Source organism: Phoca vitulina, unplaced genomic scaffold (assembly GCF_004348235.1).
Source record: "Phoca vitulina isolate PV1807 unplaced genomic scaffold, GSC_HSeal_1.0 scaffold21, whole genome shotgun sequence".
Taxonomy (NCBI): domain Eukaryota; kingdom Metazoa; phylum Chordata; class Mammalia; order Carnivora; family Phocidae; genus Phoca; species Phoca vitulina.
Genome location: NW_022589724.1, coordinates 22,270,765 through 22,287,164, shown reverse-complemented (window position 1 = coordinate 22,287,164; position 16,400 = coordinate 22,270,765). Strand labels below are relative to the sequence as shown.

The window sequence follows — 16,400 nt, the reverse complement described above, 5'->3', positions numbered from 1 at the left end:
GGGGCCCTCCACTCTTTCAGCTGAAGATGCTTCTGCTTGTAAAGCCAGGCCATCTAGTGCCAGGGGGAGGCTTGTACGATGAGACTGTCCAGAGAAGCCTCCTTGTCTCAGGAAGCTGGCCAAGGCATGTTGAGTGGATATGGTTATCCTAGAGCATTTCTGGGGGTCTCCTTCTAGACCAGGGCAATTGGGACGTTTTCATAGGAAAACCAAAAATGTGCCCCTCTTGCTGCTCAGTTTCCACGGCAAAGGCTCCTGGGAAGATGGAGTTTTTCACCCCTCGCTGTTGTTACGAACAGCATCTTGCTGTGTTGGAAGCTAAGTGCTTCGGTCTTCAGAAGCCACTAAAGAAGTCAAATTCTTGCCTCTGCATGGGTTTATCAGTGTGTGTATCCTGAGGGCCTCCTGTGGACCAGGCACCATACTGGGGTTACAGTGGGGAGAGGAGGACACAGTCCCTGCCCTGGGGGAGCTCCCTGTCTTCGTGGGGTTGCACGCGTGAACAGACGACTCCAGCACAATGTGATAAGTGTTCTCTCCTGCTTGTGGGCCGAGCACACCTCTGCCAAGGCAGGTCCCTGGGAAGTGGCTGCAGTCGGCCGAGAGTAAGCAGTTCCTCAGTGAAAGACCTCTTTTGTTCTTCTTGTATGGCCAAACACTGCACTTGGCAAATCATAGACAAGCAATAAGGACTTGTTGATTGATTGATAAAAGGAGTTTTAATACTCCAAAGGACCATTGAAATAGGATACTGAGTAATTTTGGAAAGCAGTATGGAATAAATGAGTGGGTAAAAATTTCATATTGTCCTACAACATAGAATGCTTTCTAGGTCAAACTGCAATGTTTTCAGTTAAAGCTCAAAATTTCTAATACGGACTGTTACCAAAAATTGTGCTAAGAGTTAATCCCCGTAATTACAGTACTGTATTTTACTCTTTTATATACCCACTTGATCCAGTCTCTCTCTTTGTTCAAATCAGGTAGAATTATCTTTCCAAACCACCACAGATCTGATTATTGATGCATCTGATTAAAAATCCTCTGGAGTATGGTCTCCATATCCTGGCCCCTCAAGAGCTGACCCCATCTGGGGGCGCCTGGGTGGCTCAGTCGTTAAGCGTCTGCCTTCGGCTCAGGTCACGATCCCAGGGTCCTGGGATCGAGCCCCGCATCGGGCTCTCTGCTCAGCGGAAAGCCTGCTTCTCCCTCTCCCACTCCCCTGCTTGTGTTCCCTCTCTCGCTATCTCTCTCTGTCAAATAAATAAATAAAATCTTTAAAAAAGGGGGAGGAGAAAAAGAGCTGGCCCCATCTGGCCTCAGCCCCAGTCCTCCCGTGATATGCTGACCACTTGCTAGGAACACACCAGGGCTGTCCAGCGTCTGCACTTCTTTAATGTGCAATTCTCTAGCCCTAGAATGTCCTTACGCTTCCTGTACCCCACATGAACTCTTCATCCTCTAACGCCTTCTCTGACCGTGGACACACCTTGTGCGCACAGCCAGTGCAGCTGTCCCGACCTTCGGCTGCAGCTGGGGCGCCCCCCAGACTGGAGGCCCTTGAGGGTGCAGGCCGGCCTTCCTGTGACTCAGTACCCTCCACGGCTAACACAGGGTGTCTCCGCAGTGAGCCCTCACAAAATGTCTAGAGCCTGTGCACTTCGTATCCGTTCGTACCCTCCTCCTCTTCTCTGTTCTTCCGAAGAAACTGAACCAAGAAATTGGTATGTTGGATTTGTACGAAAGCCATGATTCACGTTGATGGCTACTCGTTCTTTCCTTCCCTCAAGATATCGATGTTAAGGAAGGCAGCCTACCAGAGTGATTAAAAATAACAACACAGAAAACCAAGGTGAGGAAAGGAAGGCACGTGACCGAGGGTAGCTAAATAAACTAGAATTTCTCGAGAAGCCATAGATTACTATGGGGAAACCTTGCCTCAGAGAGCCTGTGAAGAGCTTTTCTTCCAGCCAGCGGACGGGTGCCAAGCAAAACACTGAGTCCCCCTGCAGCTAGTTATCACTATCCTCGTCCTCACCCCACTCTCCCAGTACCCACCCATTGCGATTCTGCCGCGGCCATAACTAATTGCCCGGGACCGGTTACCATCTAGGCCTGTTTCTCTAATTAAATTACACACTCTTGGAATGTTGCTTAACTTGTTTAAAGAGGAGAGGTTTTTGTTGGTGTTGGCCCACTCTGTCTTGAGTCCCCATCGCTAATTGACGTTTCTGTTACAGAAAGGAAGCGGAGCAATTCTGAACACTGTAAAAACGAAAGCGAACCCGGCTATGAAGACTGTCTATAAATTTGTGAGTACTGGTCTTGGTCTCAGGATCGGAACAGATCTGTCCCTCGGCATGATGAAACTCCTCAACCTAGCTGGCCCTGTACTGCAGAGAGGATTCAGGGGCTGCTGTGCTGTTTCCTAAAGCTTCCACGGCTCTTAGAATTACTTAGTGTTGATTATTTGGTGACCAGGTCAGTGATGTTTTTCATGTTAAACTGTTTCTGCTCACAGTTGCTGCAATCAAGACATGGGAAGCCACGGGTTTTAGCTTTTAATAAAATGTAGACCAGGTGGCTAAAATGCTGGCTGATCCGAGCTTGTGTCCCTGAGACCCGGAGGCGTGGTCAACCGGGCGTTCTGGTAAAACCTTTCCTACGGGGATCCCCATTATCATGTCAAAATGAAGCAGCTCCTTTGCTGGTTACTGAAAAGTGTTCATGGTGGGACACACTCCCTAACTGTTGTCCCAAATTCTTCATCATCTCTCTCACCACTGCCCTATAGGACATGCATTGTCTGTGAGACTCATGCCCACAGCAGAGAGAAAATAGGAGAACACGGCCACTCCCGATCCGATGTTCCATCTCTTACAAGCCTCAAGTATTTTTTTTTCCTCATGGTTTCTCTTGCTTGCTAATTTGACTGTGAGCCACTTGGGTGGTTTTGTTTTATTTCCATTTTTAATTTTGTTAGTCCTTTCTGTGCTTAAGTTGTAGTTATTTTAACCGGGCGGGTGGCTGCCAACAGAACCACACAGGTCTAAAATGACGGAAAATAAAAGCCAGGGTGTGTGGCGAAATGAGATTTAAGAAACGGCACCAGGGGAACCCAGTGATGTGTCTGCTCAGGCCAGTCAGCCCCGGCAGAAAATTGGTCCTGAGGCCCTGCCCCAGTGAAATGTAACAGATACTCAGATTTTTGCAGCCTCAAAAGCTGCTGTTCCATCTACACTTACTGGTAGCTGTCACCAGGCTGCTGAGATAAATAAGTACAGAGAGCAGAAGAAGGCCTTCCAAAGGGGGGAGAGAGAAAAAAAACTTAGGGCCATCAAAATGCAGAAAATAAAATCTCTGTTGCCTCTTTAAGGGATTTTTTTAACCTCTTAACATTGTATTTGTTTTTGTAGCCGTTATGTTTTCGACTTGATGATCCCATTTTTCCTTCTTTTTTCTAGTAATCAGAGAAGGTGATTCGCGACGGATTGAAATCAAGCATAGTCCCTGCTGGAAACAGGGAATCTTAACTTAAATTAATTTTTCATGCAGGCAAAAGATCATGCAAAAATGGGAATAAAAGAGGTGAAAAACCGCTTGAAGCAAAAGGTACTTGAAGTTCTTATTCAAAATGTATAAGCACCGTATATGAAATGCGTGGCCACAAAAAAGTACGATGTGATCAATAGAGGGCTGTTTGATACACTGTTGTTAGCACACTTCAAAATGCATTACCAGCTGTCCGGGAGTTTTCACACTGTTATAAATATTCACAGACAAAAACTGTCTTCAAATAACATTAAGACTGGCTTAAACCCACAAAGGCAAGCAAGTTCAGAGTTACCACTATCAGTCTGCCCCTTGCCCACCCCACTGGGCCTGGGGTTCACGGGGCTCTTAGAAATTGGCTCAGCCTACCCCTCTGGGCACCTCTCCTTCCCACAGCTGACCTCTACCCCAGGGCGGCTGGTAACCAAAATCAAGAAGCATCTCCAGGGAAATGACCTCCGGGGTTCGGGCATGCACGTGGCCACCGCGCAGATACAGGGCACACAAAGGGTGGGTTTCAGGAGGGCGCTGCGGGCTCTCCTCACAGTGCTGGCCTAACCGAGAGGAGCCCAGCAGTTCCTGTTTGAGACTCTTGGGCAACAGGACTCTGATTTGTCTCCTTGGACCATCAGTAAAATGGTACGAAATCCTACAGGCTTCATGCTGGCCAAGAGTCCCCTGCCTGATTCTCTAGCCTTGTACAGGGACGTTAATACATCAGAGGGCATTTTTACATGATGACGAATGTCATCATTATCAGTTACCACTCTTCGATAACCACTTACTGAGGATGGCCCAGGCTGGGAGCTTTCACATTTAAGCCTTAGAACAACCCTGGGAGGGTATGATTCCCATTTCATGTGTAGAGAGCCTAGACTATGATTCAGAGGTGAAGGAATTTGCCCAAGGTCACACTATTGGAGCCTACGGAACCCAGATCGGGTTCCAGACCCATCCATTTCCAGTGTCCGTGCCCTTACCACGACAGCGTTTCCTGCTGCCTTCCTGAGACAAGTGTTTGCTTTCCAAAACATGTTTGGGAGCACTTACTTCATTATCCCACACCCCCAAAATGTGCAACTCGACGGGCCTTCGTCTATCTCAGCAGTTTTTTTAAAATCTGAAAGCAGTTTTAATTTTATGAAGTCAGAAAGGACCTCTAATTAACTCGAAATGGTCCAAGGAATTGATTCCTTTCTTTTAATTGCAAAATAATTTGTTACGACTAAGCATTTAAATTCCTAGTTTCAGCTGAGAGTGAATTTCTAACAGCTGAGATTCAAGTCCCGAAATAAAAATCCTGTCCTGTAAATCCAGGTAGACCCTAACTGTGGTCTGTTGTGCCCTGCCAGAGGCTGAGAGGTGGAATTCTTTCCTTGGATGTTAAGTGTGATCCATACTTTTTTATCTCCTATCCCAGTCGCATGGAACTGAGTTGGATAAAATACAGAGTGGCAGGGAGGGGGTATTTCTCTCACCAAATTTTCCCTCCTTGATGACCTGATCGTAGGCTCAGCTGGTGTTAGAATACTCCTTGAAGTAAGTAAAGAAAGGGGTCCCTCCTCAGGCAGAGGACAGTGCTCCTCATTGGTCGGATCTGCTCTCTGCAGGCCATCGCCTCCCTCCCGGTACGTGGAAGCCTTGGGCCTGACGAAAATCCCCTTTTTCTGATACGTAACATTTCTGCAAATAACCAGTTAAGCCCCAGTTTTTTGATGTTGTGGTTCAAAGGTTCACTTAAACAATCTAGATCACCCTCCTTCCACACCACCTCCCCTTCCTTTCCTTGATAGTATCTAAAGCGGGTTTTTTTTTTCCCTCCCCTTCTCCTCTTCCCCCTGCCAGTCTTTTCAAGAACAGCTTCAGGAGATAATGTTCTATAGAAAGTGTCAGTACATTTCAGGTGACACAAATGGTGAAGGCATTTTATAGAAATGTGGCTTGTCACCATCGGACTGTTGACAGATCTATTAGTGCACCTTTTTCAATTTTCACTTTTCCCCCCTTCGGTCTTACAGATTTCTATAGACTTGATATTTTGCAGTTGTTCTTAGAAGAGCTATTTTGTAATTGAAACTCTAGCATTGTTCAGTGCAGGCAGGACTTGGCTCTCCTGCTCCCTTTCTTGAGCTAATTTAGGATTTGGCTCCATCTGACCTCTCTCACTGCAGTAGAAAATATTTCCTTGGCTTTTTTGTTCCCCTCTCCTCTGCCCCCTCCCCTTCACATGGCAACATATCTGTGTGGCTCCCCAGATGTGTCTAATGCAGACATCTCAAGTTTGGTTTCTGCTATGAAATTGAGGCAGTTCCCAACAAAGATCCAATTTTCAAATGTACTGGGCTGCCACCTGGCCTCCTCTAACTCTGCATAGTGATGGTGACCTCGCAGATATAATCAAGAACCCAATCTTGCCCTCTGCGCTCTCGCCTTGGGTTTGAATTGCAAATAGAAAATGTGGGGCCGACCTGCGGAGAGGTCACCATGGTGCGTGGAGGGTCCATCTCTAATATGACTGAGCAGGGCCCCTTTTCCATCCCTTGTTCATTTGTGCTGCAGATTTTCAAAGCATCTGAAAGAGGAGCTTTCAGGGTATCTGTGTGACCATTGGCAAATAATTGTTAATAGATACTATAGTGTGGCTTTATTCCATACCTGCTCTGCTTCAGCCCAACAACAAAAAAAGAAGGATGGATAACATATTTCTCTAGGTAAATGCAGCAAGGTGGTCAAGTTCTTCTGTAGCTTGGCCTCCTTTGAAGTCTGAGTTGCTCAAAATTAGGAAGAAGAAGAAACGGCCAAGATGCTACCCAGCTGCCGCTTTCTAAAGGGAGGATGTGGTGCTCTCCTCCAGAGCATCTCCCCGCCGGACCTGGCGTGCAGGAGAATGCCGCATGGCTGGGCTCCTGACTGTCAGCGCACCGCATTCTCTGGCCACACAGTGCGAGGCTGGCATCAGTGGGCCCTGTTTGAAAGACGATGGGCACACACATGCTCCTTCTCACCTGCAGGGAACATTAAGATACTCACGTAAGGATGTCATTTTTTCGTCCATTGGGAAACCCCTGAAAAATGATCTTTTCTTTTCTTCAGTATCAGAATGATTGAATCAAATGGGCCCATTTCACAGCCCTTTTGAAAGTTTCTAAATCTTTGATCCTGGAAAGATAAATCGAGCTTGTCGATGTAAGAGTTTGTGACGGAGAGGAGCAAATTCACAGTTAGGTCAGCGAAGCCTTGAGTCTCTGGCCAAACATTTCCGAGTGTATTGAAGGGAGTAAGCATGTGTGGGGCAGGGAGATCTAGGTAGACTCTCGTAGAACAGACATTTTCACACCTTATCACACAACTGTCAGCTCCCTGTCTCCACATTAAAATACGCTGCAGCCTCAATCACAGAAATTCCAACTTTGGATATTGTTTTGATATCAATATTCATATTTTAATTTGCATTCGCTGTGGTGTGAAGTAGACTGCAAGAGAAGGGCGCTGCACGAATCTGAAAATGGGAGACCAGCAATCTCAGTCAGAGACGTGAAGGGCTCTGCCTCACGCCCACCAGGGCCTTTGAACCCCTGATGCCGTGGTGTGGTATTTGGGCTTCTGAGGTAGATAAGCTGGGTTTAGTGCTGGTTCGTTGTGTAGGATATTAACTGTGTGACCTTGAGTAAGTTAGTAGACATCTCTGAACCTGGTTTTTTTCCTCATGTAACTAGGAGAAGGATCGACTTTTACTGGATTGTTGTAAGGATTAGAAGAGGTAATGGCTTTCAACAGCAACATCTAGGAGCCACTCATTAAATGGGAATTTCCATCCTGTTCATTTCCTCATATCCCACATCCAGAGCAGCCGATCTCTCCAGACGCCCACATGTACACACCCTGAGAGCATGGCTGGCATGGGATCACCTCCCTTTTGGTCATCCACACGGCCACCAGCAATTTTTCTAGAACGCAGCACTGACTGAGGCACTCTCTTGATTAAAACCTTTCAGACCTTTCAAACCTTCCTCCGCCTCAGCCAGGGGGGTTCTTGGAATGTCCCAGCTGCTGAGCCACTTGCCCTTCCTTAACCAGGGGGTGCTGTCTACATACCCCCAGCCAGGAAGGCTCTCCCGGCATCTCTGCCTCATGAAGTCATATCCTCAGCTCCTTCCGGGTCCAGCCCCCTCCCCAGCTCCTACCCAAGGCCACTCAGCCCCCTTCCTCCCCTGGGTTTCTGCCTCCTGACTTCTCAGAGATACTCTGTCCAGTGCGTACTGCATGCTGTCCCTACCTCCTCCACAGACAGGTGGAGGGTAGACCCCAGTCATGATTTTCGATTCTAGCAAACTCTTAGGAAAAGTGATGGGAACTGAATTATTTTCTGACTCCTTTACTTTACCAAGAGATGGGAACTGGTTGGGCCCCAGGGCTCCTGGTAAGAGATTTGTCACTCTGTGGTGGCCTCTGATCCGCAGCTCTGTCTAGTGCCTTCCTCCTATGTGACCCTTCGGGAAGGAACAGATTTACCCCTCCTGTCAGCTTCTTGGTTTTGCATTTTCAAAATGACATTTCGACAGTCTTTTTTTTTTTTCTGTTTACAAACAAAAAACATGTTTATTGGAGACAATTCAACAAATCAGACAAGCAAAAAGAAAATGATCTTATTTTATAACCTGCATTTTCACTTACTGTATTCTGAGTATTTCCCAGACCACTAAATGTTTCTTCTGCCTGTCATTGTTTTAAGTGGCTACAGAAAATTTTATCTGATGGGCGTATATACATTAATCAGTCCCTTTCTTGGATACTTAAGTTAGGTCCAGTTTTTTTCTAGGCCAAGTATTCTCATAGGTAAAACATTGCAGGAATTCTTAATTATTTCATTAGGATAAATTTCTAGGAATGTAATTAATGGGCCGAAGGGCATGTACCTCTTTTAGGGTTTTGATATAAATTGCCAATTTGTATTCCCTCCAGAAGGGTATGAGAGTGCCTATGTTCCCAAACCCTTTGCTGGCAGCTCCTCAGCTCATTCTGAGACCACAGTTTCTTTAATTACAGGATCTCTACTGTGTCTGAGATCTCTGCTAGTAGATACAGTAGAGGATGTGAGTTGGCCCTATTTCTTTCTTGACTAGGGCTCCTCCCACTCTGCTCTCTCTGGGAGGAAGCAGTTGTCCTTCCCCAGCTGTAGGAAATAGTGAAGAAGTGAATAAATTGGCAGGGCGAGCCACGGGATTTTGTGAGAAGTCTTTTGCACTTTGGGATCTTCTAACTGAAGAAAATTAATGTGCAGCACTGTTTTTTGATGCACAAGCACATTTGTATATCGGACACATTTGCCTTCCAAGTGTTCAGCTCCGTTTACAAAGATTGATCGGAGAGCGTGTACTATACATTCAAGGCTCTGAGGCAGAGAACCTCAAGAAGCAAACCCCAAGGAATTGACATTCTTTAGGGATAAGAAGTATGTGCAAAGAGAGCAGAAGGGGTGGCACTAGAGGGTCAGTGTAACAGAAGGGGGAGATCACACCCGCTGGTCCGTCGAGCACCTCCTCAACTCAGAACACCTTCACGTGTGCTGCCGTCATGGGTCGATATTGGTATAAACGCCAGAAACCACAGAGCTCTTGGTTCCTCCACTTTCTAGCTGTGTGGCTTTGGGTGAGTTGCCCCCTTTGAGCCTTGTTTCCTCACCTATAAAAGAGCGATAATCCTGTTTACCTTGTGGTTGCTGTGGAAACTGTGATCGTGAAGGTCAAGGGTCTGGAAAAGTGCCTGCCAGTAGTAGGTGCTCAGCACAGCCCAAGGGAAGCTCTTTTTAGACGGTGCTTTTTCCATTTTGCAGGGGATACGAGCTGTCAGTTCAGTTTGCACAGGACTGTAACATTTTCCAAGCTCCCTCGTGTTTCATCTCCTTTAATTCATTCTCCCTGTAGCTTTGAAGTTCACCAAGCAGGTGGTGGTCTCCCGGTTGTAAAAATAAAAAAAATAGGTACAAGACAGTGTTTACTTATAAGCTTAAACTAAGACACCTTTCCCAAAACCACCACACACATTTTTTTAAAATAGCTATCATCTTACAGTTTTTATTACTATCAATATTTTCTCACCATGTAACCTTACTGCTCGATTTCTTTATATTTTTTTTCAGCCCGTCACTCACACACACATGCAATATTTTTCGTGGACTAAAAATGGATTCTTTTTCTTTTCTTTCTTTTTTTTCCCTTTTTTTTTTCCCTTTTTTTTTTTTTTTTTTTTTTTTTTACTGTTTGGCTTTACTCAACCTTTGTGTCTGTCTTCTCAGTAACCCCACCTGGATCCAGAGTGACCCTTTTGCCCTTTGTTACTTTCTGGCGCAGATGGAGCCCCTCCCCTTCTTTGTTCCACTTGACCTGAGCACCTTAGGGCAGCCCCTTTTCTAAAAGAGCCATTTCTAATTGGCTGTCGGCAGCCTCTCATCACGCAGGCTAAGACTTGGGGGCCACTTACTGTAGGCCCTCCCTGCGAAACCAAGAGGCCATCACCTCCCTGTGTTGTTACCAAGCAGGGCTAGAGGCTGCAGCTGGGTGTGTGGGGTTGAATGTAGCAAGATCCCTACAGTTCGTTATAATAAAGTTTATACCTTTATTAGTAGGTATTCCGTTATTACTGAGTGCTGTACATAGTACATTACTGAATCATAATGTTCTAGACACACTTACATCGCTTTATTTCCTTTACTCCTCACAGCTACCATATCCCCATTTTACAGACAAGGAGGCAGAGATTCACAAATGTTCCGTGTGTTTCTTCCTTAATGCATTATTATCCAATAAGGGACCACTTTCCTCTATTTGCCACCATTCTCTTTATTTGGCTAAGTTAAAAGCAACCCGTTGTCAAGTCTTCTGTGTGCAGAATTTAATGAGTACTAAAGGTGTGTGTCTTGTTGACCAAAATAAGACTTGTTTTGCAATGAAAAGAATTCGAATTTTTCTTTATTATTTCATTCTGACTGGGAGTATTTTTACTTGGTTAAAAAAAATTATTTAAATGTTTTTCATTTGTACATTTATTCTCTGCCTTGCTCCAATGAAGGTCTAAGCAACTTTCACAACTTGAGTAAAACGTGTGGTCCATACAGCACAAGTGGGCACCCATCCCCATCTCAAAAGAACCAAAGGAAGCATTACCTGCCTTTTGCACATTGGAGTTTTTTTTTTCTTTATACTTTGACTTCATTCAAAAGAAGCTCAAATTAAATGTAAATTTCTGAATTTCAATATATTACTTTGGTTCCCTAAATGTTCTCCAAGTCATAAAATCCGAACTCAGACTTGGGTCTCCTCATTCTCTGCCAGAAAGACTAGATAAGGCTAGGAAAGGGGGTGGGGGGGGGCACAAACACCTCATTTTCACACAGTAATGTCATCAGTAAGCAAGCGTGGAGAAAGTGTCCACACTCACAAATAACAAAGTATGCAAATTAAAACAACAATGAGGTCTAATTTTGCACCTCTTAAATTAGCAATACATTTTTAAAATGATAAGGCTAACAAGTACTATGAAACTGATAACTCACCCATTGTCAGTGGTTGGTGTAAATTGGAAGGCAATTTGGTAGAATGAATAAAAAGGCTTAAGGTGTTTATATCTCTTGACCTAGTAATTTCATTCCTAGGGATTTCTATAAAAAAAATAATCCAAAATAAAGAAAAACTGCAGTGTTTATCACTATGGTATTTAGGAAGTAAAAAAAAAAAAAAGAAGAAATAAGGAATAATCTAAATGCCCAATAGTAGTAGAGTGGTTTATTAAATTATTATATATCCACTCAATGAAATATTAGCATCTATTAAAATTATCATTAAAATGACTATAGCACCATGGAGATGCTTATAGCGGGAAAAAAATAGAATGTAAAATTATCCATGAGCTGTGATTGCAAGTAATTTTTAAATGCATGTGGACAAAGTGAATATGTAAAAATGGAAATAGCTGTGTAAGGTAGTAGGACAAAAAAATTCCCCCCACCCCGCTATTATGAATTATTATATTGTCTTTGTAATTTAATGTGTATGATTTTGGTTTCTCATGTCCTTAAAAGTCAAAGAGCCAAGTTACCCTTCTGCTTCCTCCATCTCCAGCAGGAGGAGAGGCTCTGAACATCCCAGAGGGAGTGTTCCGTGGCAGGCCCCTGAGCTATGGGGTGCGAGGGGGCACCTGTTCGTGGCAGGTAGCGTGACCCCAACACCAACCCAGACTGGCTTCTCCCCGCAGGACATCACCGAGAATGGCTGTGCCCCCACCATGGAAGAGCAGCTGCCAAAGACTGTGCCGTCCCCACTGGTAGAGGCCAAGGACCCGAAGCTCCGAGAAGACCGGAGGCCAATCACAGTCCACTTCGGACAGGTATGTACCCTGGCCCTTGGACTGGTCTTGTTTTGTTTTGTTTTTTTTTAGCAGAAGCTAGAGCACCGCGGCAGACAGGCTTAGACAGGCTTTTCGTTTCCGCTCTCTTTGGCAAAACCACTCCATGGAGCTTTGCACATCTTTGAATGTTTATTTGGTACAAATGTGGTTTGAAGGGGAATTTTTCAAAAATTTTGAGGAGCCAGCATGGCTCTGGTCATAAACGAGCTCAGCTCTTGAATGAAGTCATTAAATGCGGCTGCCGCCTCCCCCACTCCAAGGCACTCCGCTGAAGGCGCCTCCGTTAGCTAAGCATCTCATTAGAACACTTAGCATCCCAGGCCCTTCTTTGCACCTTCAAATAAAAGGCAACAAGCGAAGTCTTAAAAAAAAATCAATTAGGAGTTCTTTATTAATGTACTTCCTGAAAATCAATATCGGGAGTCGTGCTTCTCAGAGTAAACACCCGCGCTACTATTCCAGAGATCCGATTCTTTCACCAACTATTTTTGATGACCCGAGCATTTGAAAAATTGTCTATTCGTTTGATTTTTTTCCCCCTTAAGTAAAACATCGTATTCTGTATAGAAACTGAATTTTTAAATCTATTTCCATGCAGTGGTTGTATTTTTAGCTGAAAAAGATTGTACACTCTCCCGTTTCTCTTGAATTGACTCTCTTGATGAGCAAAAGTCATAATTATTTAGTTTGTGAAAAATGGTTCTCAGCAAGATGTGACTGTGACAACAATTTGCAAGGTTACTTATTTTTAAATCACTTGATTCTTGAGCCATTTATTAGATGGAGCATCATTAAAATCATCTTTATGATTTTATCTTAAATACGATTGCTTTTTCATCACATAAAGGATCTAGAAACATACATTTTAAATGCCCTGTTTTTAACAGACATTTATCAAGCGCCTACTGTGTACTGGCATTGAGCTCTTTAGAAATGAAGAAAATTAATGAAATGGTTGCTCTGGGTTATTATGGTAAGGGGTGAGTTTGTTGACTTAAGAATCTTCTTCTGTAATCAGTATTTTCAGATCATACATTCCTACATCTTAAACTTGGGGAAGTTCGTCCCTTTTTCGGATTTTACACTTAAAAAGGACGTTATAAAAATTGAAATGTAGTGCGAGAAAGGAGCATTCTCGGGGCAGGGCTCACTTGGTTAATGCTTCTCTTCCGCTGGTGGTGTGTTTCCACCCCTGAAGAGCTGCCTCCTCTGGGGCTCAGGCCCTGTTGGAGAAATCTGCACCCCAGTTTCCTGGCGGAGTTTGCTGAAAGCACAGCCCCCGTTGTAACCAGCATGGCATTCCAGAGCCAGCTTCCTGCTTTCCTTTGTCCTCATTCCTGCACACACTAACCTTCCCATGAAAAGAGCCCCTCGCTGGAGTTTGAAGCCCATTACAGAGAAAGAGGGGGCGGGGGAGAGGGATTTCATGGTGTTAAACATTCCATTTTCGAAACACAAAAAAGGAGGCCCTGTTTGAAATGGAGAAAAACCTTCTTTCCATTTCAGCAAGAAGCAGAGATGCTTTAATGTCATTCCCAGCTAAATGCAGAATAAGAGTGTGTGTGTGCGGGTGGGGGATAAACAATTAAAAAAGCCACCCCAAACTCTGTTGAAATAAGAGCTGTCTGTGCCTTCACAGGTCTGTAAACTGGAGAGGATGAAAGTGGCTTTTTCTCCCCGTTTGTCACTTCCCTCACGTGGCTGCGAGCATTATGCAAGTGTACAGGAAGGCAGGATTTTTTTTTTTTTAATGCGTGCATGCGGATTAAGGTCAAGCCCCAAGTATCAGCCATGCAGCGGGCTCTCCCTCACAGCTGCAACCGCAGAGCCTACCCACAGCCGCGAGATGCCTTAATTGAGACGTGCTGTCAAAGTGACAAACACATTTGCATACAGTCTACACTCTATTTATTTTCTCTGGAAAGGTCTACAGTCTGCTGTTGGTTGAACATTCTTAATCAGTTTGCTGTAAGTGAACTGCCAGCTAGCTCACTTGTGCCGGCCGCTTCTTCATTAGGTGACAGATTAGCTGCAGGGGGGATGGGCCAGGGAAACCGCAGACCCCTTTCTTTTAACTCTTTCCGGCTTCGCCCCCGTGCCGGGTTGTCCTTTGGTGCTTTTCCCTGGCACCTGCCCGGTTTGCTGGGTCCGTGACCGGAACCAGCAGTGTTTCTAGAGCACCTACTACTGGCAAGGATAAGTTTTAGGGACTTTCTATTCTCCTCAAAGAACAGTCTTTTGAGTTCCATTTCAAAAAATTTTTGCCACACCCTCCTACCATCTGTGCTATTCTTTTCCTTGCTGTTTTTCTTTAAATAGACTCAGACCTGACATCCATACCAGCTTTAGCCTCATCTTAAGTAATGACGTTGACAGAATCACAGGTCTGACGTCCTAGTCCCGTTTTTTTTCTAAGGCATATCAAAAAAATCTTTTTAAGTGTCAGTCCATATATCGCCTGCACCACTCATGTGGCCCCAACAGTATGCATTCTGTTTTGGGGAAGCATGTCATCTCTGCCTTAGCCTTTTGAGGAAGGGACCATTAGCCACATTTTAGAGACCCAGAGCTAGAGCCCAGGGACCTGAAGGGACCTGGCCAGGGCCACAGTACCAGCACAAAAACCTAGGACAGCCCAACTACAGAGCCCACTCCAGCTCCCTCACCAAGCAGGGATTTCAGCTGTTTGATGTCTGTTAAAGCCAGTGGGTCCCCGCAAAATCATTTGAACTAGCCAGACAGTGACGCTAACCTCAGAAAGATTTTGCCTTGGGTTTGCATTTCTGTGGATCCCATTCTTTAAGAACACTTAGCTTTCCAGCGGGGACAGAATACTGTTGAGGTGGTTATTACATTCCAGGAGTACGCCGTGTAGCCAGCCAGGGGACCTTCGCGTGGACACAGGGTGGGGTGGCAGGGAGCCGGAGGAGGCCTGTGTGGAGCCCTCAGACGCAACCGTGCTGGGCGCTGGCCAGAGCTGCCTCTGCCAGGGGAGAGAAGGTGCTCTCCTGCCTCTCGGCCTCACTGCAGCTTCCTCCTTTGAGGCTATGACCATCCCTCCGTTTAATTATGCATCTGTTCATCCATGTACTGAGATCTACCATGTGTTTAAAAAAAAAAAAAAAAAGTCCTTGTGGGGTGTAATGAGGGAGACAGACTAGCAAATGGACAGTCCAACCCAGAGTGATGAGAACAGAAGTGAGGTGAGCTCGGGGCACTCAGGGCCCCAGAGAGGCCACCTCTTCACCCCCAGGACCACTCATCGCAGTCCAAGTTGGGCCCTGTAATTAAAAAATATTTTGTCAACAAACTGAACTCACAAACAGTTCATTTGTTTTCTAAAGCAGGCACACGTATCACCACTCAGCGCTCCTGATGAGCCCTTTGGATGGTTCCAGGCAAGAGCAAAGTAAATGGATTTTTAGGGAGCCTCTGCATCCTTAGCCTGGACAGTTTCTTTAAAGCGTTCAAAAATCTCAAATAACTTGAGAATGCCTGTTCCTACCTTGGAAAGTATTTAGGTTTAGAGAGGCTTTAAATAACTCTTTTTTTTCCCCTCCCAAGTTCGGAATAGTTGAGAAATAAGGCCCAGGAGATAGTCAAATGAGATAAAAATGCCAGCTTTTTTACTGATAAGGCTGAAAGGAGAATACTGTTTTAGACCTGAGGCCAGATGGGCTTGCTAAAACTTCACTTCAGAATTAAAAAGACGGAGCTACCCCGCACAGGAGAAGGGGACGATTGCAGGCAGCACCCAGCGGGGCCTGTGGACGGGCTGCTCCGCAGGAGGGCGCCACGAGGGCGCGTGGAACCCGGAGCATGGTCAGTTCTTCTCCCCAACCCCGAGGGAAGTGCTCTTCTGTCTAGCAGGAGTGAGCAAGGGGGTTCAGAGAGAAGCTAAGGATCCCCACCCCCCGTGTTTTTCTCTCCTGGGAAGGGGAGTGGACATTCCTTCCTCTCTGGAGGTGTGGAGGGGTGAAGAAGCGGTGTCCTCCACTCACCCCTCAGCCAGAACATCTTGCCTTGACCCCTTCTTCAGGGAAATCAGCGGAGGTGGCCCCTCCATGGAAACTGCTTTGCTCCCCCTGTCTAATAAGGTGGGCAGGCCACTAGGTGCTTTTACATCTGTGCTCATTTCGCTGAGTCTTTACCAGCTGGTAGGGAAGAAAGCACAATACCCATTGTACAAACGAGGAAATAGGCGTGGAAGACGTGCGCTTGAACTAGTAACGAATTGACACCACGTGGCGAGCAGCACCTCTGCCTCTCGGCCCCCCACCCTGGCCAGGGGCACCCGACTGACCTTGGGAGCCCGTGACTGGGCTCTGGTCCTGCTCACACGCTGGCAGTGCTGTGTGCCTGGCCGGGGGCCAGGACTTCTCAGGAAGTGGGAGGACAGGGCTCCCCTGAGAACATCAGGGTAAACCCACAGGACCCCCTTCATG

At 45.7% G+C, this 16,400-nt stretch overlaps 1 protein-coding gene across 4 annotated transcripts in view; it reads left to right on the top strand.

Moving 5' to 3' along the window:
- Positions 1 to 16,400, top strand: part of DENND1A (DENN domain containing 1A) — a 498,746-nt gene that overhangs the window by 436,424 nt on the left and 45,922 nt on the right. For all 4 annotated transcript variants that reach the window (XM_032418251.1, XM_032418250.1, XM_032418252.1 and 1 more), the window contains 3 exons: positions 2,241 to 2,312; positions 3,556 to 3,612; positions 11,803 to 11,934. In XM_032418251.1, coding sequence (XP_032274142.1) covers positions 2,241 to 2,312; positions 3,556 to 3,612; positions 11,803 to 11,934 — 261 coding nt within the window. The remainder of the gene's footprint in view (positions 1 to 2,240; positions 2,313 to 3,555; positions 3,613 to 11,802; positions 11,935 to 16,400) is intronic.